Source organism: Anastrepha obliqua, chromosome 4, assembly GCF_027943255.1.
Source record: "Anastrepha obliqua isolate idAnaObli1 chromosome 4, idAnaObli1_1.0, whole genome shotgun sequence".
NCBI lineage: Eukaryota > Metazoa > Arthropoda > Insecta > Diptera > Tephritidae > Anastrepha > Anastrepha obliqua.
In genome coordinates, this window is record NC_072895.1 from 29,741,654 (window position 1) to 29,767,368 (window position 25,715).

Here is a 25,715-nt window from a genome sequence, read left to right on the forward strand (position 1 = left end):
ACACTTACTTAAATATACATACATACAATCACAGCTACTGCATTACAATCTGCTACATACATATAAACATATGCTGACATATAGATATATTTGTTATTGTGTCTATGTTCCTGATGCAATTCTGCCCAAACAAAGTGCAATACCTACTTATCCTCCCACCCAGTTAAAGACGCGCGCGCATCAGGTGATAATCAGGCCATCTGCGCTATATTTTACACCACATTTCACATGTAAGTATGTAAATATATTGGCATAAAAGTGCATCTCTTAGCGCCAAAATAAAAAATAAATAACTTAAATAAAAATAAAGCGTTCATTACAGACAAAAGTGGGCGCAAACTTGGCATCTGGCCAATGAGAAAGGAACTGGGGACGCCCTCCAACACTTTAGATTGATTCGATTGTAACAATGAGGTTGTCAAGTGAAAACAAAGAAATGGCGTGAGGTTGCGGTAAATGCGCAAAACACATACATACAAATGCACATACATATACACATTCACATATGTACATTAAAAGGTGAGGTTATGGAAAGTGTCATCTGCCTAGTGGGTGGCTAGTGAGTGCGATCATAATTGGATGAAACTGCAAACATAAAAAATTCATACGATTTTTATTATTTGTAGGCAGGCTTCTTAGTGACCAGTAGTGTGTGAAAATCCCAAATTGTACAAGCTGTTATTTCTTCTTTTGGTTCACAACTTATTGGTAGACTCATTACCATCAACCCAAAAAATAGATTTATAAAAGTATTGATTTCAAATACACAATAAAAAAACAAATAATTAAAAAAAGTGAAAATTAAAAAAAAAAAGTAAAAATTAAAAAAAAATGAATAAATTAAGAAAAAGTAAAAATAAAAAAAAAATTTAAAAAAAGTAAAAATTAAAAGAACATTTTGAAAGCAAAATTAAGAAAAAAAATAAAAAAAATTGAAAAAGAATATTAAAAAAAAAAATAAATAAAATATAAATAAATTAATTAAAATAAATTAAAAAAATATTAGAAAACAAATATTAAAATAATGTTTAAGCAAAATTAAAACAAAATGAAAGAAGAAAAAAGTATATTAAAAAATAAAATTTTTAATAAAATTAAAAAAAACTTAAAAAAATTTTAAAAACAAAATTAAAAAATAAATTAAAAAAAACTAAAAAAAGGTTTTTAAAAAATAGAAATAGAAATAGAAATAGAATAAAATAAAATAAAATAAAATAAAATTGTTAAAAAATTAAAAAATGTAATCAGAAAAATATTAGATTTAAAACAAAATTTAAATAAAATTAAAAAAAAAAAAATTTTAAATAAAATTAAAAAAAAAAGTTAAATAAAATTAATCATATTAAACTAAAATTTTTTTTTTAATAAAATCAAAAATCTTTCCTAAATGAAATTAAAAAAAAATTTAATTAAAAAAATGAAAAAAAAATTGTTTAAAAAAATGCCGTACATTTGTTTTATGGAGAAAATGCGAAGCATCGAAAAAATGTTTTTTTTTCGTGCACGGTGATCAAAAAAGATCAAAAAGTAGCGAAACTTTTGAAACACTTTAAACTGGTACTTTATTATATTACAATTTAATGAGCTAATTAAAAGTTAAAACAAAATTAAAAAAAAAAATTTTAAAATTTTAAAAACAAAATTATAAAAAAAAATTTAAAAAAAATTAACAATAAAAAAATATGTAAAAATATAAAGAAATTAAAAAAGTAAAAAACAAAATTAAATTAGAAACCAATTAAAAAAAAGTTTTTTAAACAAAATTAAAAAAAAAAATTCTAAATAAAATTAAAAAAAATTCTAAATAAAATTAAAAAAAATTCTAAATAAAATTAAAAAAAAATCTAAACAAAATTAAAAACAAAACCTCCTCTAGACAAGCTTATGCGACCAAATCAAGCTGGTTTTAGATCTGGTCATTCTAACATACATCGACAATATTCACATCGTTGGGATCTTAATATAGCAATCTGCTGTGTTCAATTCGCCTCTTTATTTGGCCTTTATCGAATTTGCCCAAGCATTTGATGTTTTAAGGGCGTGGCATAATCTGTTCCCACAGTATCTGGCATGAAAAAATGTTATGCGCTCTCGCCCCTACTTTTCATAACTGCCCTAGACATAGTTCTGGAAACGTATAACAGATGTGGCATAAATGTAGATGTAGATAACTCAAAAACTAGGGGGCGTGTCATATGCTGATGACATCATTTTCGTTAACAATTCCTTTAACGAAATGCAAGAAAGGCAGGAAAATGTGTCAAAAGTCAGTTTGAAGCTTGGCTTTAAAATTAACACAAAGAAGTCCAAATCTTTGCGAATCAATGTAAGCAACAGCACACAATTCGAATTTAATGAACTGCATTTGAATAAATTTAAAAAAAAATGTAGTTAGGGTTACATTGTACACATATATCCTCTATAAATAATAATAATAAATCAAAAAATATTTTTACATTATGCGGCTTTTTTATTTAGAATTTTTTTTTTGATTAACCGATTTTTATTATGAATATGAAATTTTTTGTGAATTTCATACGAAAATGTTGTTTCTAAAATTGGCATAGACTTAAACTACTTTCACTTGCACTAAAAGAGTTCGAAATAATGTTGAAATTACAACCAACAACTAATGGTGCATCTTTGACGATACCGTAAAAATTATATTGAATAAATTTATTGAATAAATATTTATAGTTTAAAAAAATTCGGTGTGAAATAACAGATAAACTATTTTTTTTTCTTTTTTTTCATTTTGACTTAGCCCACTTCCATAATTATGGGCACATATGTACGTATAAGACCCCTCTTAAGAAATATTAGGTGCTCCACTCATCGCTAAAAAATGTATTTCAAATAAAAGTTTGTATTTCAAATAATTAAATATCTACCAGTTCATAAGAACTTCCTGAAAGATTTCAAGAAACAACAAAGGCCTAACAACAAATTATAAATTTATAGAAATGTTAATATTATATGTTGAGTAACTTGTTTTGCCAACAAGATCTATAAAATTACAGAGCGCAAAAAATGTCTGAATTTAAAATAAATTTTTACATCATAGTAATCAAACGTAATTAAATATTTAAATGCGCCAATAAATGCAGCAACGTAATTGTGACTCCAAACGTTTATGGATGGTTACTTAGTGCTTTTCCGGTTTATAGATTTTTCATCGATTAAATTTATGGCTTTTTTGTGCTTACGCAGTCAGTTATTGCACAGCGCTCCACCGTATATTTAAAGCCGCTCTCAGCTTTTAAACTTTTCTGGGGAAAGTCTACTCATGTGGAGATTTTTTTGTATGAGAAAATTGAAGTACGGGCACAAATCACTTGGGAGTATACAGAAGAATCTGGCTTAGGTTTGAGCGGAAAAATCTACTCATATGTGTTTATAGTTGGGGGATTTTTTTTTTGGTAAAGTTTCAGGGGCAAATCAAGAGGGGGTTTAAGTTTATAATTGGAGGATTTCTTTACCCGAAAAATAAAGTTTCAGGGACAAATCAAATGGGGTTTAAGATGTCTCTCTGTCTCCGGATTCACACTATGATGCCGATCACGGTCCGCTCTCGGTCCAGTCTCGGTCCGGTAAAATATTCACAAACGAAAAACAATGACTGTATTCACACTATCCGTGCTGTTCAAGTTTCGGTACAGTCACACTCCAGCATCGATCAAGTTCGAAGAATATTTTGCTGGAGCGTGATCGAACTTGCCGCGACTTGTACTGATAGTGTGAATAACGTTGCGTTCTCGGTTCAGTCTTTCGACAATAGCAAAGGAGTGCAGATCGAAGTTTTTACAATGACAGCTGAAAAATCTTGGTCTTTTGAAAAAGGTAAGTAATTGCATACAGGATTTATTATAAATTTTGAAGTTTTATTCAAATGGTGAATAACTAAAAAATAACGATCAATATCAGTATTCAAGATAATAAAGTAATCAATATGACGTGAATGAATCGCGACTGGACCGATGTAAGAACACAAATGTAGATGTCGAAAGATTTTACCGAACCGAGACTAGACCGAGAACGAACCGTGATCGGCACCATAGTGTGAATCTACCCTAACTTTATCAACAATCCTCCTCCAATTCAGTCTCTCTCTTGACTCATTTCTCCAATTACGAACGTTCATCGCTTTTAAGTCTGACATCTCTTTCTTGGTCGGCCTCTCTTTCTTCCTCCTATTGGACGCAAAGTAAACATCCTTCTTTGGACTCTTTCGTTGGACATTCTCATGATGTGGCCAATCCATTTGATCCGCTGTGCTTTAATAAAACGTATTACATTTTCCCCACCCGCAAGGTTTTCAATTTCGTTGTTGTAACGAATGCGATACGTGCCGTTTTGAAGCCGAATAGGGCCGTAGATTTTTCTCATTATGGTTCTTTCAAATCGCAATAGTTGGTTTATATCATTAACTTTCAGTGTCCAGATTTCAACACCATAAGTAAGAAACGGACGTATCAAAAAAGCTGTCTACAGAAATGGTATGTCCGGACTCTAAAAAAACTCTCCTCATTTGGCAACGTCGCCCACCCTGAAACCGCTTTCGCATTACTTCAGTGTGACGTTTCATCTGCCTCATTACAAAGGTCTATGCTTGTGTGACTGCGTCCAGGTCTCTCTTTTTCTTGCGGTGATTTTTTTCTGCTCAACCACTGATCCCCATGATTTCTCCAAGTTTCCTCGCTGCTTAGCATCTTGTCGATTTGATAACTGGAATTTTATAGCTAGCGAAATTTCCCAATGCTTTTTATTCAAAATCATTATTGTTCCTACTAATTTCAAACGTGTTTATATTAATTATTTTTGACCTCGCTTTACAACAGCTAGCATTTCTTGGTCACACTTGAACCGTAGGCAACGGACAACGCATAAAAGTTCAATATTGAATGACGTGTGGCAGCACACTTGACTTAATTAGACAGCTGCCGTAATTCACAGGATTTTTGAACGCACAATGGCTAGCGCTAATTGCTGTATTAATTATATATGTAAATACAAGGTGGCGTAAAATTAATCCTCAATTGTAGAGTGCTATTCTGCCTTTAAAGCTCAGCTGCTCGAAGTTGTTATGGAATGCGTACCACAAATTGAAAAACAACATTTTAAGCTTCCACTTATCAACTTAAAAAACTTGAAAACAAGTGGAATAAACTTTATAAAGAACTTTTAGAATCCAAGAATTAATCTATCTTTCTATCTAGCAAAGCTTGAAAAAATCCAAGTGCTTAAATAATTTTTGGTGCAGGAACGATATTCTTAGGATTGAACAGAATATTGTGTCTAATCGTAAGCCTTTTGGCGATTTGTTAAATCTAAGACGTTAAGCGTAGCCGAATGGATTCATGCGTGCCTAGCATTCGGAATTCACAGAGAGAACGTAGGTTCGAATGTCGGTGAAACACCAAAATTAAGAAAAACACATTTCTAATAGCGGTCGCCCCTCGGCAAGCAATGGCAAACCTCCGTGTGTATTTCTGCCATGAAAAAGCGGTCGTAGCCAATTTTGTTGCCGTTGTTTTCAAATCAAATTTCACCAGTGATGATGCATCTCGTTTTCTGCTTGTCATGGTAATTAGCTTCATATTTGAATGTTGGCTATTTGAACCTGGTTTCTCTGGGCATTGAGAAAAGGGATCTTGGGTTTAAGAACTTATTTGCAGACTGAAAAGGATGGCCTGTCTGTAATTTTCCTCAAAAACTCGCCGATTATTGCTATTTTGCTCAAACTAATTCTTAATAATTCTCCTTCTACTTGAGTTGTCATCAACGATTAAAAAATCAAAACTATTAGCCCTATTTTGAGAAGTGGCAAAAATAATGAAGTATGCAATTACAGGCCGATCTCGAAGCTTTCTATTGTATTCAAACTTTTCGAAGGAATTGTAAAAGAAAAGATGTACTTTGCGACTAAGAGACTAAGCGCTTAATTTCCGACAATCAACATGGATTTGTCACGGATGGGTGTACAGTTTCCAAGTTCGTCTACAGTTTCCAAGTTTGTTTTTCAACTTTTGCTGAAGATTTCCAAGTCGACTGTGTTGTTTACATGGACTTTTCTAAAACATTTTATAGAGTTTCTCACGCGTAACTCTCATTACGTAAATTAGCCTCGTTTAGTTTTCATTATGTTTTATTTCAATGGTTGCAATCTTTTTTATCCGATAGATGATGTCTCGTAACGATTGAGGGCGAATGTTTGGCACCTTTTGTTTCATCTTCAGCGGTGCCACAAAGCAGTATTTTAGGGTCTCTTCTCTTTGTGCTATTTATTAACAATTTTAGTACCTGTTTTGAGTTTGCCAATTTTCTTCTGTATGCTGCTGATTTGAAAATCTTGTCTGCGATTAGAAAAACTGAGGTTATTGCTATGTTGAAATAGTAAATTAATGCGTCCATTCGCTGGTGCAGTAACTCTGGCCCCTCGCGACATATGAAGACATATTTTCATGCTACTCTCGCCACAACTCAAGATGGTGTTCAATCATCTTCTAGTATTACTAATACTTTCCTGCAATCTATGCTTGAATTCAAAGGTCTAGTTGCGATCTTTGACTTTTCATTCAATAGTCACATTAACGTTGTTGTATGCGCTTTTTACTCAATCTTAGCTTTTATACGGCGTAATAGTTTCAGGTTCACGGACCTTTACACTCTCAAATCACTGTTTATTTACTTTGTTCGCTCTGGATTAGAGTGAGCGCCAATTATCTGGAAGCCTTACCATCACTTTGCAATTGAGAGAATTGAAAGTGTAGAAAAGGTGTTCCTTAACTCTTTAGCATCAAATAATCCGGGAACAAAAAAGCAAAACCAAACTCTCTCTTATCACCAAGAACGAAATAATCTGCAATGAACTTTTTTTTTTTGTTGTGGTTAAGGTTTGAGGAAAATAAATAATTTTGGTAATCCTGTACCATTAGAAAAAAACAGCAAAAGTCTCGCCGACGCAAAGTGTTTTGAGTACATCGCGCATTTCGAGCGGTGATGCTCTCAGCTCATTAAAAATCTCAAATCCTATCTCTTTCTATAACTCCCATTTGATTTTAATTAATTTCAAGTGTCTAGAGAGTAGAGAGTAGCTCTCACTATATTTTGTTTTTAGTGTAATTAAAGGGGAAATTGATTGTTCATCCATGTAGTAGAGCTCTACGCTTCACATGAATTATGCGCGTAATGCTTCTATTGCTAGCGCTCTAAGAGAATTCAATGAAATCTCGATTTCTATTACGCTTGACTTTTCGGTGTCAAAGAATGAATTTTATGAATTTTTAAACTTTTAAATTTCTTTATTTTGCCCATCTGCAGTAAATTAAGCTCATATTACCTCCAAGTGGTCTGTAAAAACGGCAATTATGTTTTAGATTTGAAATAAACGAAATGAAATGAAATTTTGTTGTGGAATAACTTTTTAACTAAATAAAAAAAATTTTAATTATTTTGAGTGATGGAAATTTTTATTTTATACTTTCGCGCTCCATTGCTTGTCTGTTTGTTGTAAACTATAATTAAAAAAATTATAAATCTTGCGCCAAGGTGATTAATTTTGCGCCACCTTGTATATACATATGTACATATACGCACAAATCCACACGTAATTTACAGCAGCCATGTATTTGACATTAAATAACCAGTTCGCTGCATTAAATAACTAGCATTACATTAAACTATTAAGACTTAATCAATTAATAGACGTAAGCTTATTATTCATGTTTCTGCTAATATATGTATGTATGTGTATGCATGCCCGCGTCCATGTACTTGTACATTCAAAAACTGGGTTATTACAAATCCCCGTCTGCACTTTGGTATTACGTCAAAGCGCATAACACCAATCGCTTATCTCATTTGCGGAAGTACTAAATGGCAGAATGAAAAACTCAATTGAAGTTTATTTGTTTAATATGTACATATGTATGTATGTATGTATGAATGTATGTATGTGTGTATGCATATTCATCGAATTCTTTGGAAGGTTAGATACATAAGTACGTACATACATACATACATAAATATTTTCCATGAGTTGATGAGTGCATGTGCCAGCCAGCGCTGAAGGCAAGCCGCCTCACCTGATGCTGAATCCAGGAACAATACCACATACACACCAGCATACATATGTATGTATGTATGTAATATACACACATATTAGTTTCCATTCTTCCAGCTAAATCGCCTGATATGAAAATTAATTGGCAAACAACAGCGGGTGGTGCATATGTCTCGTGGATGCGCGACGCGCGCGTATGGTAAGCCCTCCGGTAGCCGTTTCATCGCATTGTATATCTGAAGCCTGTATGTGCGTATGTATGTAGGTATCTCTATGGAAGCTACATGATAAGGTACGGTAAAAAATATCTTGAAAAATACGAAAAAGCAGAATTAATTTATCATCAACAAGTCGGATGATTTATTTCTAGAACTTATCGGCTCTAATGCGCCGACTAGTGCAGGCAAAGAGGTCATGCGAAAGGGAGAGTGCGCGATGCGCCTAATTGAATGAATTGTACAGCCATTTATAGCGCTTTTCTGTTTTTTAACTACAATTCTAGTGGTATGCACATTTTTTCAGGCAATGACATTAGCGCAAATATGTATGTACGTATGTTTGTTCAGTGACATTTTCTAGAAACTGAAAACATGCCAAAAATATTCTCAAGCCAATTTAGCACCGCAATACATACATACACATAAATATTTGTATGTATGCAGTAAATGTTAGTCACTCTTTGTTGAAATTTCCCCCAAATAGTTTGTGAATAGCAATTACACTAAAAAGTAATGTGGGTGGGTGATGATGAGAAGGAGGTGTGGCCGCAAGCGCTGACTAAAGCTAGGATTGCCAGAATACATTTTTTTAACATAAATTTTAATTTAAGAGTTTTTCATTTGAAATTTTAATGCAAAAAAAATGAAAATAAAAGTTTCTTCTGAATGGAACTGTTAAGTTAAAGATATTTAGTTTAAAATATTTTCAAAAATATTTATTTATTTTCCAATATTTACGTCAGGGTCGTTGGCAAGAATTGTAAGGCAAAAATGAAAATTTACAAATATAAATCCATAAAAATATTCGTAATTGGGCCCACTCTCTGGGCAACCATTACTACCTAACCTAACCTAACCTTTGTCTTGGGGTTGATCTTTATAAAGGTCATGGTTAATTTCTGTAATCATGCTTCAATGTAATGGATCAATCAACTAATATTCGTAAGTCAACAAAGTTCTAAAATATGACGTGCACAACGCAGTGTACGTCCAAATGATGCGGTAACACCAAAAAACATCAAAAGAATCCACAAAATCGTTTTAAGCGATCGAAAAGTAAAGTTGCATGAGTCAAGTCAGCTGACATCGCACAGATATCAAAAGAGAAAAATTGTGCCTTTATATTGCATGACCATTTGACTACGAGAAAGCTCTGTTCAAAGTGGCAGCCACATTTGCTCACTGTTGACCAAAAATAAGAACGCCTTGAGTTTTTAGCCATGTTTAAAAGCGATAAACCCGGTATTTTTGCATTGATATGTGACAAAGGATGAAACGTGGATCCATCACTTCACTCCGGAATCAAAACGATCGTCATCTGAGTGGATAGCAATTGGTGAACCTCGTCTAAAGCGCATGAAAGCGCAACAATCGGCTGGAAAGGTTATGACCTCGGTATTTTGGGATGTGCGTGGTGTAATATTCATCAACTATCTGGAGAAGGAAATACCATCGACAGTGAATATTATATTGCGTTATTGGAGCGCTTGAAGGCCGACATTGTAAAGAAACGTCCGCATATGACAAAGAAACCAATTTTGTTTCATCAAGACAACACACCGTGTCACAAATCAATCAAAACAATGGCAAAATTACATGAATTGAACTTCGAATTGTTCTCACATCCACCTTATTCGCCAGATTTGGCTCCCAGCGACTACTGTAGCAAAGTTGTTTGTTTCTGAAGAAGACGATTAGAAATAAAACAACTATCTGTTTATATGATATTTTCGAAAACGATGTATTTTTTTAATTTTCTTGCTTCTGGCATTAAAGTATATTTATATTTATTTATTCCCTTTTGCATTAAAATATATTTATTTATATTTATTTATTACAGTCAAACCATACGGCCGTAGATTAGTGTTACCATGATTGACCTTAAGAAAAGCCTGCTAGATAAAATCATTAACAATCAAAATAATATTAAAATTATATAATAACTACAAGCAAAGAAGTTGAATTTAGGGAAGGTGTTGAAGAAAGAAATAAAAGATAAAAAATTTTAGTAAAAGGTGTACTACTACTTATATTTTTAATTGAATTAAATTGAAATTAATGGAAATAATGAGAAATCATTTGAGTACATTCGGCAATTTTCGCCAAGGTAACGAAGCAATTTATATTTGAAGCGCAAATTCTCTTTTATACACTTAAAATATATGTTTTTAGAAAAAGTGGACTTAGCAGTTTTTCACTCTCAGCTGGCTAAAATTATGAGCAGAAGCTACACGAGTCCGCTGAAAAGCAGTTCCTTGACCTAAGTCCAGATTTTAATGAGGTATTTGGTATTTCGAGGTTATAGTTTTTACTATTCGACTGGATACACAACATTTAATAAATAGCGTTCTATGCACATTTGTACAGTTACGTAGTGTAATTATGTTTTAGCAAAAAAAAAAAAAACCAAAAACAATTACTAAATAAAAAATAGCACTACTCAAAATATAATAAGAGCACATTACAGTACGATTTATTAATGCGAACAAATATATGTTAAGATATTCCAAAGACTTGACAAAGTTTCTCATACAAAACCATTTGCAGTTCAGATGCGCTATAAAACTATACAGCTCTTGCACTTTGCACTGTGAAGAAATTATACATCTGGCCACTCTACATTTCAGGCAATATTTCAAACAGTTTACTCATTTACAAGAACGTACATACATACACATATACCTGTATTGAAACCCTGCTTATGAACCGAAATCATATGCTACTACTTTGTCTCTTTTTAATTCCGTACCGGCTTTTCAATTTCAATGCCAACCGAACGCTCTATGGCGCATTCTCTCACCTCCAATGTGACCCTCGCTCTCTCCCTCCTATTTTGCCAGTTAGTAAAAGCTCTCTACGTCATTCACGCCCGCATATACTCATTCCCTTCGGCCCAGTATACACACAACCATCGCCACCACAGTTAGCTTGCAACTTGCACACAGCAAAAAAAATCACGACCAACGAACCACGCCATATTTTCAACCAATCGGAAAGCCAAAAATAGTTGCTTACCCCGCCAAAGGCAACTTATTCACTTATTCAACAGTGTGCCAGCACTTACGCGGACCGCAAAATGTCTTCGTTTCGTCGTATTTAACGAAGTTGTTGGTAACTATCCGACATTTAAGCGCTAAGCTTGGTTGTTTTCGTTTTTCATGGAATCATTCGAGAAGCTTTTTGTATCTAAAAGATATAAATGCATGCGCTAAGTTACACAACAACTTCAATGATTGCAAAATGTACATACATATGTACATATGTACATATAAAAAGAAAGAGGTTAATACTCGTAGAAAACGAAAGAGTTATGAGCGCCAACTATTTACATATTAAGAAACCGGTAAATTGTGCTCACCTCAAACAGCCTACCCTGCTGTGTAACAACAAAATACCAACACACCGCGTACTATCTACCGGCATTTTGACACATTTATCTATCCACAAATTTCGGTCATGCGCATTGCCATAGGGCAATACCACATGAAAATCGTATGATTTTTCGTATGGCCTAACACAACACCAACATCTCAACAAATCTACCAGAATGTTTCTGGAGAAGAGCTGAAATTGGAAACGGCGATTGATATATGTACATAAATGGACAAGGCAAAGCAGGGTTGGGTTGCGTACTTAGAATTTTCTCTTTGTATACTCTTGCACTTAGCACTTTAACTGCTCAGCTGATTATATGGGTTGGGCCGGCATTATTAATAATACCTATTTGTTTGTTTGAAAGTAACCACAAATCGACGAGCAAAAATGTAAACTTAAGAGACTGCTTAGTTGGGAGAGAGCGTACATTATTGAAATATTTTAAGGGAGCATAGCATAGAACTGAATGTTTGATAAAATAACATAAGGTGCTTTACCTGCGATCAGTTATTTAGGTTAAAAGATTGTTTTGAAGGAAGGTTAAACATTTTGGATATTTAGACGAGGCTAAAACTAACCAAAAACGAAGCTAAAACTGTTTTTGCTTAAAAATAATAAAAATACTGAAACTTTAAAAACAGCACATAAAATAATCTCACAAATGCATTTAATTTCAAAGCAGGGAAATTTTAACGTAACCAAATTTGAATGAACAAAAGCTGACATTCCCTTAAAAGATATGTAGGCACATTGATTTCCTTCATAAGAAAGATTCATTGGGTTGAAAAATTGAACACGTAAATAAATAATAACCAATGAAAAATATTTAATTTTTACCACAACTAAATTTAATATAATTTATTCGTGTTTGTATATTTGTAATTACCTTTCGAATAATATAAATATGTCTAAGCATACAAATGTTCATGAACTCTGTGAGAGTCTTGCAAGTTTGAAAGTCATGACCACATTTACCAGTAATTCGGTTACATACAATTTTTGCACAGTGTGGCACAGCTTGAAAAGTTTTGAATAAAATGTGGAGAATTTAAAAAAAAAAGTTATTATTAGCATTTTTTCTATACGCATATATATATTTTTTTGTCTAAAAATAGCTAATAGCAAAACTCACATTTCTATAGCTAAATATTCAAAAGAAAAATCTCAAATAGGAAGTCTAGTTGAGTTTAAAAAAAAGAACTGGCTTTGGAGGCTACCAAAAGTGGGCAAAATATATTATAAAAACATATTCATATGTTGAACGTCAGTTGATATTTTTTAGGGTTCTTCAAAATTTAGCTTCGAAATTTGACCGAGCTGATGGCAAACAAAAAAATCGCTCCAAGAACCGGTTCAAATATTGTTAAAAAGTGTATTTAAAATGTGTGAGCCACATAAGTAAAAATATATTTTTCGAACACTTTGCTACTTTAGCGTAATTTTATAACGATGAGAGATATACCTAGACAAAAATTAAATGTACCATAAAATTAACTATTTTTTAACCTTTCTCATAGCCAATATTATAGCCTAAACAGAGGGCGGCGTTAATCCAGATTAACGGCGCATTTTATTCTGATTAAAATTGTAGTGTTTTTGTAGTGTGGTTTTTACGTGGATTAGTGAAGAGCTGATTTGTTTATAGGATACTTTTGTTAGTAAAAGATGGTCCGCAGCAACAAATACGGGTTTTAACTAACCTGATACTAAAAAATAATTAAAAAATAAAATTTATTTCCAAAAAAATCTTAAACTGCAATTTTTCAAACTACTCCGAAAATAAAAAAAAATTAATCGAAATCACATTGAGTTAGTGGAAACAGTCTTCTTGTTCTTCTCTTGAAAGTTTCATTAGTTTTCATTCACCATAGATATTAATTGTCATTTTTCTTCAACGATGCCATCGAAAATTCACTTAATTCGCTCAAATTATGAGGATTAAGTGTAGTTTTGAACTAAGTCTTTAATCCAGATTAACGCCACCGACTGTCTAGGCTATTAAACATTGTTAGTAGGCCTTATTATATTACAATCTCTAATGAGGACAAATTTCTGGTTTCCAATATTTTGGTGCTGGTCGAAAATACAATATAAAAAAAATCTGTTTTAATTTCTTACTAGGAATAGGGGGAGAAGTCATATTTTGCAGATTAACGCCACCGACTGTCTAGGCTATTAAACATTGTTAGTAGGCCTTATTATATTACAATCTCTAATGAGGACAAATTTCTGGTTTCCAATATTTTGGTGCTGGTCGAAAATACAATATAAAAAAAATCTGTTTTAATTTCTTACTAGGAATAGGGGGAGAAGTCATATTTTGCTGATTTGTGTAGGATTCAATCATATCTTGGCGACATCTTATAAATCTAACAGCATCACGTCGTTCCAGTATAATTATGCCTCCAAAGCGACGAGCAATTGGCCGATCTACACCTGAAGCACGAAAGAGAAGAGCATTACGAGCCTCAGAACCAGACGAGCTTTTTGCAATAGTATGTCAAAATGTCAGACGGAGGTAACAAAAATAAATTTCGAAAAAAAAAAAAAAAAAATTCAGGCAGACCGGAACTTCACGGATATTGTAGGATGACTTAGCAGCGGTATTTCCGTCTGACGATTTAAATATACACTTAAAATAGTGCCTACTATAATATGTGAGAACGTCAGACGGAGGTAAAAAAAAAAAAATTTCGAAACAAATTTACAAATTTGGGGTCGTCTGACACTACTTTTGCAGCGATCTAGACGTCTGACGATTTATATACAGCATTTGTGACCTTCAAACAGTAAGCCTACAAATTTTCAGCGGGAGGTACGAAAATTTGTTTAGCAACTTTTTTTTGCAACTTTAAGTCGTCTGACGTCTTTTTTGCAGGGGTTTTGAGCAAAATCCTTGCAAATGGCACTGTTTCATGGTTCTCCCAACCACTTCTCAAAATTCTAGCCGGAGGTGTTATCGTAGTACCTCCGCGGCCGCCAGCTCTTAGTCTATTCTGTAAGATCACAGAAAGCATCGACGAATTGGTGCAAAAAGTTTTCCCCAAACATTGCACAAAACTACAAAAACCATCAGTGGCTCAGTACGCGTGCTATATTAGCAGCCACAAACATCGATGTCAATACCATCAACTTCACCATTCAGCATGGAATACCCAGTGAGACGACAACATATAAGTCCATCGATACTGTGGAGAATCAAGACGAGGTTGTCAACTACCCAACTGAATTCTTGAATTCGCTTGATTTGCCAGGCATGCCGCCGCACGTTCTTACATTGCAAATTTGCGTACCGACCATTCTTCTTCGAAACATAAATCCACCACGACTTTGCAACGGAACCAAACTCTCAGTCAAGAAAATGACGAACACTGTTATTGAGGCAACAATTTTGACTGGAAAATTCAAAGGTGAAGACGTAAGTACTGTTGCCACGTATCCCAATAATCCCGACAGATATGCCGTTTACAGTTCCCGGTGCGACTCGCTTTCGCAATGACTATTAACAAAGCACAAGGACAACCGTTACAAGTGTGTGGATTAAATTAGGAAAATCCATGCTTCTCACATGGACAGCTCTATGTGGCTAGCTCACGTGTCGGAAAATCTTCTGATTTATTCGTCTACGCACCAGATGGAAAAACCAGAAATATTGTGTATCCCACAGCACTTCAATAAACAACGAATTGAAACTAAACTTTGTAATGTCACATTTTTTTCGAAATAAACAAAATCAATAAAATGGTTTAGAATGAATTGAATATTTGTGTACTGATTTTTCTTTAAAGTTATTTTCTCAAATTTATTTTAGTTGTTGGCGTAACAACGCGCGCTGGGTACAGCTAGTTACATATACAATTTTTTTACAAGTTATCAAGTTTTGTTGTTAATGTATCCAAGAGACTTGCAAAGTTGGGGAAAATGAGAGTCAAACTGGAATTTCATTTAGAGGGGAAGCAGCGAATTTTTACTAGATAAATGTTTACTTGTGAGAATTTGCAAGTGACAAAATCAGCTGATCAAAGCTGAAACAGCTGAAAATCAAAGAAATAACTCACGACATAAAAACCAACCGGAAAATCACAAAACGCATCATTTTGCAAATAACTGAACTTCGAATGTTGTGAAATTTGGTTTGAATTTAATTTGACAAGACGATGAAACAAGGCGAATTCACCCTTTGTTCTCTACAATCAAACGTACAAAACATAATTGTTGGTGTAGCGCCACCACCTTTAATGAGTGCGCCTTGGATCTGTTCTAATGGTTCTAACACTCAGTTCGCGCTCATCTTTTGATCTTCTCGATGCTCCATAGTTAAGATGTACTCGCATTGGTACGTTATGCCTTTTCAATGCTCCAACAAAATAGTCAGTAAGTATGGATTGTTGCGTTGGCGACACACACTGACCAATAAACGATGCCTTACAGGTGTATGTAAGTAAGTATGTATGTAAAGTATATGCACGTTATCAGACTCGTGTTGAAGAGCGAATGCACACACACACATACGTGCACTTGTACGGTCAGGCAGTGCTAACATAATATTTGCAATGTTGAGCAATTTTCCATAAAAAATATATAGACACGCGCATACGCACAAACAAACACAATATTTGCTGTTGTAATTTTAATACTTTTATTACGAACGGAGTCAGGTTTTAAATTTTTTTTATTTCAGATTTTTGGGCTTTGGTTTTTTCACGCCCTAAAAAATCGGCTGGAGTAAAGTTGTGTGAAAAATGAAATACAAACACATTCACACATACATGAGTGCATATTTGTTGTAGGGTAGATATTGAACACATATGCGTTTACACTCACGCGCTCAAATGTGTGTGATTATGGGTTATAAGTGTATGAATGTGTGTATGTATGTGTGTGTAAATATATAATCATGACCTTCGATTTATTCATATGAATTTATGAATTTCGTGTTGAAATTGCATTTTTCGGCATCTTCGTAAAGGGTTATCCCAATCGGGATGCCGAAAGTATCAGTAAGGGTATCTGACAATGAAAAGTGAGTGATTGAATGTTTGACGATATGCATTTTTTTACTAACGTGCAATTTCTGTTAGTTTCTCAAATTCTGTTAAGGGGACAGACATTTTTTTCTTGTTTTCATAAAATAGAATATGTCCAAAAATTTTTAGAACGTAAATTTAGGTATTTCTTATATTATATATTAGATCGTCAACCATGACGAATCTATTCTTTGCGTTCGAGTGCTCGGAGAGGTTGAATTTTCTCGTATTCAAACTTTAGACGCGTTTTTCTCAAAACTATATTTTTCGAATTGGCGTACACGATAACTCGAAAAGTTATTGGCCGATCTCCCTGAAATTTTGCGCACATCTTTTTTATGATATTACTTTCTTTTTCGAAAAAAAATTTTTTTTAAGCAAAAATAGTAGGGAAATTCGCCCCAAAATTCATTTTTTTTAAGATTTTATTCCACGAATTTTTTTCCCCATTTGTTTTTAATTCATATAGAAATTATGACATTAATAAACAAACAAAATTTTGGTTTTTTGTATTTAGGTCACACGACCTTCCTGGAAGAATTGAGTGTACATCCGCCATTTTAAATGAATTATATAAAAAAAATGTATATTATTTTATTGATTTGAAAACCCTTTTTCTCTTCTATATTTTCTATATTTTTGAATAATTCCTAAACGGTGCCCTTTTTTATGTCAGCTTTGACATTTGCCCAGTAGACAGATGTACAATTTGACACAAAAGAGCAACACCTCAAAATTATTGAAACTTATTATGAAAATGGTCGATTTTTAAGAACAACATATCGCAAAATTTGTGATTTTTTGGTGGAAATAATCTTTCGAATGGGTCCACAATTCGAAGGTTGGTGAAACGATTTCAAGAAACTGGTTCTGTCGAGTATAGAAAAACTGGTTCTGTCGAGTATAGAAAAATAATGACCAAAAAATGGACATTCTGTTGGAAGTATTGCTGCTATAGCGCGAAAGATGTTGCTGAACAACCTACAACATCGACATCTCGACGTTCTAAATAAAGGGTGGTTAAATTTCAAGGGCCGATATTGAATGCGAACCACACCTAAACGTCAGGTTTTTTTCGGCATTTCATTTAACATTTTTCAATTTCAGACTAACTCAATTTAAATCATGGAAAGATACACAATCGAACAACGCGTTAAAGTTATTCAGGCTTATTATGAAAACGGGGGTTCAAATCAAAATGCATATGGCGTATTTCATCTTCACTGATGAGGCACATTTTCACCTCAGTGGATTCGTAAATAAGCAGAATTGAAGCATTTGGGTGAATGATAATCCAAGAGTGATTACCGAAAAACCAATGCACCCACAAAGAGTGACTGTTTGGTGCGGTTTATGGGCCGGCGGCATCATTGGGCCGTATTTTTTCCAAAATGAGGCCGGCAAGGCAGTTACTGTGAATAGTGTTCGCTATCGTGAGATGGTAAAAAACTTTTTATAGCCCGAATATGTGGTTTCAACAGGACTGTGCCACTTCTCACACAGCTAACGAAACAATGGCTCTTTTGCGCGAAAAATTTGATGGCCGAATAATCTCACGTCGCGGCGATGTCAATTGGCCGCCAAGATTATGTGATTTGACACCGTTGGACTTCTTTCTTTGGGGTTATTTGAAAGAAAAGATGTACCTCGATAAGCCAGCAACAATTCAAGAGCTAAAGGATGAGATAATTCGGCACATTAACGGCATAGAACCTCAATTATGCCTCAGCGTCATCGAAAATTTGGACCATCGTAATTGAGCCATACCAATATTATCATAATAAAGAGAAATGACAATAATTTCCTAAGAAAATTGTATTTTATTCAAAATCAACACCGGCCCTTGAAACTTAACCAGCCTTTATTTAGGCATTCATGAATCGACTGCTTGGCGGATTTTATCCATAGACGTATTCAAAGTGGATGTATAAGTGATGACATTTTCACCGCATTTTTGAATAAAAAATAGTGAAACCTGAAAGAATCTAAGTTTAATTTTAAAACAACATCTATGCGCGTCTTTTGGATGACCCTTTGTATGTGTATTCATGCGTATATGTATGCACACATACATGTGTATTGCACTAAAATATATATACCTAAAAACATACATATAAGCAGTATGTATTACAATAAATTATTTGAGCCCAACTAGTATTTTGGTTGTAAATGATTCATAGGCAGGAAATTAACAGTTTGAAATGAGTAATGCGCCGACTACTAAGTGTTATTAGGCGCTAACTGATAATAAAAGTAAATCACATACAAATATCGATTAGGTATGATAAATGGGTGAGTCTTAAAGTTTACTCATTGACGTGCAAGCACTTCACAAAAATTTATTCACTTGATATACAAACCTACATACATTTTCCAAACATTTCTACGAGTTATGTCAGCCCCGGTAACCAAATAATTTTCTTACGCTTATACATACGAAAACAACAACAAAATGTGCAATTAGTACATGAAAATTTGACAACGTCACGCCATTATCACGGCAACCCGCACAGAAGCCGAAAGAAAAACCGCACAGACATTCATATAAAAAGCGATATATACATATGTATGTACGTATAAAGACTACAACCAATTATAAGCAAAAGCAAAAAAAAGCCAAAAAAAAATCACCTATACTTTGTATACATAACACCCAAGTGAGTGTATCATTAATTTGAAATTAAGCAATTTTAATTGCCACCAGAAATTGTTTGTTTTTCGCTACCACTTGGATAAATTTACGAATTTTCGAAACTCCAGCATTTGGCTAAAAAACGGCGCATTAACTCTCACAGAGTTCCATAACAACTATCTGCCCCTTTATGCCCGCTGCTCTCATTTGAAACTCTCACGCTGTCGAAAAAGAAAAGTATTTCCTCTACATACAAGTCTATGCAACTATGAAAAATTTGTTGCTGAAATGTTGTTGTTGAAACAAAAAAAAAATTGTTGCAAATATCTGCCATACGCAATGGGAGCAAAAAAAGCCTCCATTGCTCGCAGAATCTCTAACTCAGCTGTTGACATAACTATGATGCTTTTTCTGCTTCTTCTTGCTCCTAAGTGCTCATATGATTTCTTTGTACAACTCTGTCATATGTTTTCTGCACACAATTTTTCTCTCCCTCCCTCTTTCAACTACAAGCATAGAAACTTGTATGAGCAGCAATGATATGCATGAATACATATAGAAGTACATACGTATGTGTGTTTATGTGTGTGTATGTATGCATGTATGTACATTTGTGTTTAGTACAATAAAAATGCAAAATTAGTTTGACTTGCTACTCGCAAACACTCCAAACACTGTACCTATACATGCATAGTATGCACATAGGCGTGTACGTGTATAAGTTTTTTGTATTTTGCTTGTTGGTACTCTTTTGTTTTTTTTGTATTTTGCTTGTTGGTACACTTTTTCTTTTTAGATATAGGTGACCATACATTTTTATTGTATTGTGTCATAGTTGCACAGTGTAATAACCTCATTAAGCGAATATGTTTCTGTTTATGCAAAAAATTTCAAAATTAAAAATAAAAAAATTAAAAACTTCAACAACATAGTATGAAAAAAGCATTTGTTATATTGTAATATAATTTGTCAAGAAATATGCTTACATATATTTTAATTTATTTTTCTTAATATTTACAATTTTTATTTTATTTATGTGATTGACGTAAAACGTCATTTGCAAATATTATATATTTTCCGATAAGGTGATTAATTTTGCGCCACCGTGTGTTAACAACTCGAGCAAGCAAAAGATGGGCGCTGATAACAGACTTTGTTACAACAAAAACAAAAACCAACAGAAGCCGTTAATAATTTGAATAAAACCCGACAGATGGGTTGTACATATCTGGCATATCTACTGATTCCACCATTTTTGGGAATTTTATTTTAATTTTTTTGTAATAAAAATGAATGATTTTTTTATAAATATTAGTTTGGAGAAAAATAAATCCATTATTTTTTAGGTAGAAGTTCATGCTCGCTGTCAAGGTGACATTTTACACTGAAAAAGATGTTTTGCTGTTTTTGTGTGTTCCATTCAGATTATAAGTTGTGAGTTACAGTTACAGTTAAACTCCATGTTTCAACAAAGAGAAAATTCGGTACATTAAATTTTTTTTTTTTTTGATAAAAGCGAAAATACAAGCTACGCTGCTGAAATTGTGAATGGTGTCGATACTGTTACAGCTAATTAGGTGCAATTTTGGTTTCATCGATTCCATTCAGGCATTTTTGATGTTAAAGAAAATATCGATAATGTTTAGATTTTTATCCTTTTAACTTACACGATTTTTTAAAGTTGTGGAAGCCATCCTAAAACTTACAATATGTCGCATGTATTTTTTTACACGATTTTTTTCACGCTTTTCCAAAAAACGTATCTACCGTGTAAAAAGAAATTCGGGTGTCTTATAAATTAATCCATTTAAACTGTTGACGAAGCATCTCCTTAAGCCTTTTAGCATATTTTCACTTACCTACTTCTACATCTACTTTTCAGCCAAAAACATTAATTTGCTTCGCTGCATAAGTACGAGTATCATGAACTTGTCACAGTACTTTGTAATAAGCCTGCCCTGGCTGCGTGCGAGATTGGGTACCACATTACCGATATTATAGATTAACACACTATCAGTGCTGCCAACAGGCTATGGTCTCAGTGCCTGACCTGTGGAACTAGTAGAATGACGTGGTCGGAATGGAACATGGGCCGCACAAACCGATTGTTGAAACTAAACAGGAAAAACGTGAGAAATCTTCTCGGGGTCCTAACAGGCTTTGTCTGATTGGCAGGCATGCCAGCAGACTGGGAGCGCCCTATAACGACTATTGCAGAAGTTGTAACGACATCGAAGAAGAAGATACTATAGAACACTTGCTATGCAGGTGCATGGCCCTGGAAGAAGGTTCAATATTTTAGGAAAAAGTTCCCTGAATAACTTGGCAGAAGTAGCCAATATAAAAATAACAAGTCTTGTTAGATATATTAAAGCCACAGATTGGTTCAATGAGGACAATGTAGAGTGAGAAGAGAGGACAGCCCCGTGGTATCTCAATGGGCCTACAGCAGGCCTACCTGGCCACTATACCTACCTACCTATGTATTTAACTATTATTTTAAATTGCAAAACAAAACAAATCGAGTGAAGGAATATTTATTAGAATGAAATTCACGACAAGGCCGTATCTTCAATTTATTACACATATTTAAGTATGATACATACAAGTGTATCTGTCGTCGTAGACTCCCAACTTGACGAAAGTTTGAATAAAGTATTGAAATTTCCCATGAAAGGCCTAAAGTACAAACTGCTAAGTTCAAATAAGTCGTATTGTAAAAAGTTCACAGAAGTGGGTTGTGCAAATATTTTTTTATACGTAGACATTGAATTTAAATGATTTAGAGTCATATGGGTTTTATTTACTGTTTATTTATCTATACTAATATATAAAGGTGAATGTCTGTACGTTGTCCGCGCATCACTACGAAACAACAACACCAAATGACGTAAAAATGTGTATACATTCATATTTTCACCCAATGAAGGTTATAGGCATGTTTTTATAATGGAACTCCCTTCCCACAGCCCCCAGGCCGCGCCACCACTCTCATTCGTCACTAATAATCGAATATTTGCTTAAATTTAATCTAAAAAATCTTAGTTTTTCTTATTTCCCACTATTTATAGCCCACTCTAGACTTCGTAATCCGCATAAGCTGTTCAACTATGACCCAAATGCAAAGTTCAAAAACGGTTTGAGATAGAAAATTAATAAAAATAATTTTGCTTGATATTTTTCTGATTGGTTGTTTTGATTTTATTCAACGAGGCATAGTAACGGATGCCGGGTATTGTAATATTATAGTTATTAATAAAAAATTATTTTCTATGAAATAATTGTTTTTAATTCTTTTATATATGTACACTAGCATTTCCCAGTGGGCTTCGCACCACCATACATAAAATGTTTTTTTTATATCGCAAGAAATTTTTCATATTAAATAAGTTTTCTTTATAGAACTCGTAAAATGTTTAAACAGTTGAATTAGTTGATTTTTTTCATTCAACATACTTTCTAAAGATGTCACAATAGCCTTTTCTGTACTTTTTTAAAATTTGATTGTGGTGGTCACCTATATACAGGTAAGGTGAAAGAGCCGATAAAAACTTGTAATTAAACTTTGATTCTTTAATTTTCATTTCAATTTTTTACGCTAATAAATTATGCTAAAATAAATAAAGTTAAAATTGTTTTTCCAGTTCCTTGAATGCTCCAGTTTTTATTATATTTTCGTCCAAAATTAATATTAACATAATACACTTACAACCACAACAGTACAACAGAAACACTCATAAGCGGCTGTGTATTTGTTGTTGTTTTTCCCATACAGGCATTTCGTATGAGAGGAAACCATTACTCACATAAAATGTCATAATTCAAGAACGGCTGCACCGATTTCAATCAAACTACACATAAACCACCTCCTTAAAGATAGAAAACAACTCTAAAACAACTCTTTGTGCCAATCGGTTCGGCGGTTCTTGAGTTATAAGATTACCAAGGAAATGTAACTTCTTTTTATATATATAGATATCCTAAATCCCTCAAAACTACTCCTACGCGAGCGGGACCGCGGGTTAAAGCTAGTAATTAATAAATTTAACAATGAAAATAAAAATTTAAAAATTTCCCCGAGGTGGTGGCAAATTTTACACCATTATTTTTATTTTTTCATTATATAGACATTTTTGTATCCCTCGTAATGGTTAGATATTTAAAAACACGAGTCTTAATTCCCATTACAGTAAACGGGAAGAAAGACATACAACTTTTTTCTTTTTTGTTTGTTTTCCTTTTGTTTGTTGAAAAATCAGTCGTTTATTTCAATAGTTATTTTTCGTATATAAACAAAAAATAGAGGTATAAAAGAAGAAAGTGTAACTTGTTTGTTAGTTATGATTGTTGTTATTGTATCAGCATAAGCATTTCAAATAAATATTTGGGAAATGCTGCTGGAGTGACAGTCCTTCGCGGTATACAAATCCGGGTCGCTCCGGTAACGTAGAACCGCCTGTCATTGAAACGATTTACTACTTTGGTGTAAGTTAAAGGTGGAAGGTTCTTAACCCAGTTTAGCAACAACAGTAAAATTTACCTGACTATTTTGCCAGCAAAGTATGCAGCACAAGTGGCAGAACAAAACGCTGGAAAACCCAAATTTAGCTCTTCATTTCTTTACATATTTTACTATTCCTTTATATGTATGTACTATAAATTAAATTGTATTATTTAAATGTACTATACATTTCTTCATAATTTTTCAACACGTAAAATGCCAGTAAAAATACACTGTATTCATTGCACTCAATGCCGCGCGTGTACTGTCCAAAAAAACAAAAAAGCCGTTGATGGGAGAATCCATTTATTTAAGAAGCACACACATACATGCTCGTACATGCATACACATTTAACTACAGCAGAAGACTCCCCGTATTTAACCTCTTACGCATACATTGCCGCACCACACCATATCGTACGATACATTTTTGCTCTTCATACGTCACAGTGTGGCGCGGTTTTCTGCATACCAAATCTATGCGAATGAATAAAAGTGCATGTGTATGTGTATTACTGGTGATGGCCTGGTGACGGCAGCACGCACCAAAATCATGTTCATTCAGCAGTATTTTGCACAGTTCGCCTGCGAATTTACTGAAGAGATTTGCACGAGCTCAAAGAGAACAGAATATCTATGAGCAGGGAAAAAAGTGCAAAGTAAACTATAAATAACAGAGGGGGTGGAAGGTATTGCAATTATTCGCTTGACCAACATATGCTAAGGCAGATATATGTATGTATGAATGTAAGTACATACATACATATAAAGATATGGGCGTAAAGCTCACATTAACCTCACACGTCGGTTCGGTTTTTTTGATGAACTCAGCGCGCCTTTCGTTTCTTTTTCTTAGCAAATATAATATTTTTATTAACACAATTATTGTGATTATTTTCGTCATTTTTGAGTTGTTACGAATAATTAAATTTTTTCTGAGCTTTAAATCTTTGAAAACACATGTCAGTGTGTTTAATGCTCGTTTTTCATTATTGCGCTAGTCAACTTAGTTAGTTAGCCAGTTAATAGTCTATTAACTGCTAAAATACAACGATTTTTTATATAAGAATATCTACGACCGAATGTAGTAGGTTCCACTAAATAATTTCAACACCTACCGACTGTTCTCCAGTTTGGACATCTCTCTGTATCCGCTCATTATTGCTGTTATTATTGTTGCTCTTTTCGCTTTTATTGTAAAAAAGTTGCACTCGCTATTGTGGCAATTCTGCTGTGGCGCTCGCCTTGATTGATTTTTAGATTTTATTTTAATTAAGTTTCACTGGGAAAGACTTTGGCTTTCGTTTTTTCGCTTTGCTTTGGGTTTTTTGACTTCAAAGATTTTTTTTTTGTTTTTGTTAATTTTGGTTTTTGGTAAAATCTCAATAAAATCACACCAGCGCTTCTTTTTATTTGGCTGTTTTTATTACGAGTATATTTTGCGTTGTCGTTAAGCTATTGTGTCAGGCTACAAAATCCAATTCAATTTTGACTTGACACTTTCACTTAGGCCTTCTATGCCAATTTTCAGTAAATTTAACAAAAAAAATTAAATTATAACGAACGATTTTTTGAGCGATTCGTACGGAGAGAATAAATTACATCCCATTTATGTGTGTACAACAAATTCAATAATTTTTATATTTTTTTTTTGTGAGTGTCTTTTCGTGGGTTTTGTGTAATTATTTATTTGTTAACTGGTATGCAAATTGCACTTTTGTCTGATCACTGTCAACTCTTCCCGTTTGCTGCTTCGTACGTCTGTTATGTTTTTGTTCAGATGCGTTTCTCACCGCTAACACGTTTGTTGCTTTTGTTTTAATGCTGTTGGAATCAACTTTGTGCGGATTACGAAATATTTTTTTCGTTTTTTGTAATTTTTTTCATGCAATTTGAGCAA

The 25,715-nt window shown here is 33.5% G+C and overlaps 1 protein-coding gene across 1 annotated transcript in view; it reads right to left on the reverse strand.

The window, feature by feature from the left end:
• The window catches only part of LOC129243968 (uncharacterized), a 44,820-nt gene extending 19,331 nt beyond the window's left edge, over positions 1-25,489 (reverse strand). Inside the window, exon 1 of the mRNA XM_054881479.1 lies at positions 24,934-25,489. Within this exon, the coding sequence (XP_054737454.1) occupies positions 24,934-24,974 (41 nt within the window). The 5' untranslated portion in view covers positions 24,975-25,489. The remainder of the gene's footprint in view (positions 1-24,933) is intronic.
• Between the last annotated feature and the right edge of the window lie 226 nt (positions 25,490-25,715).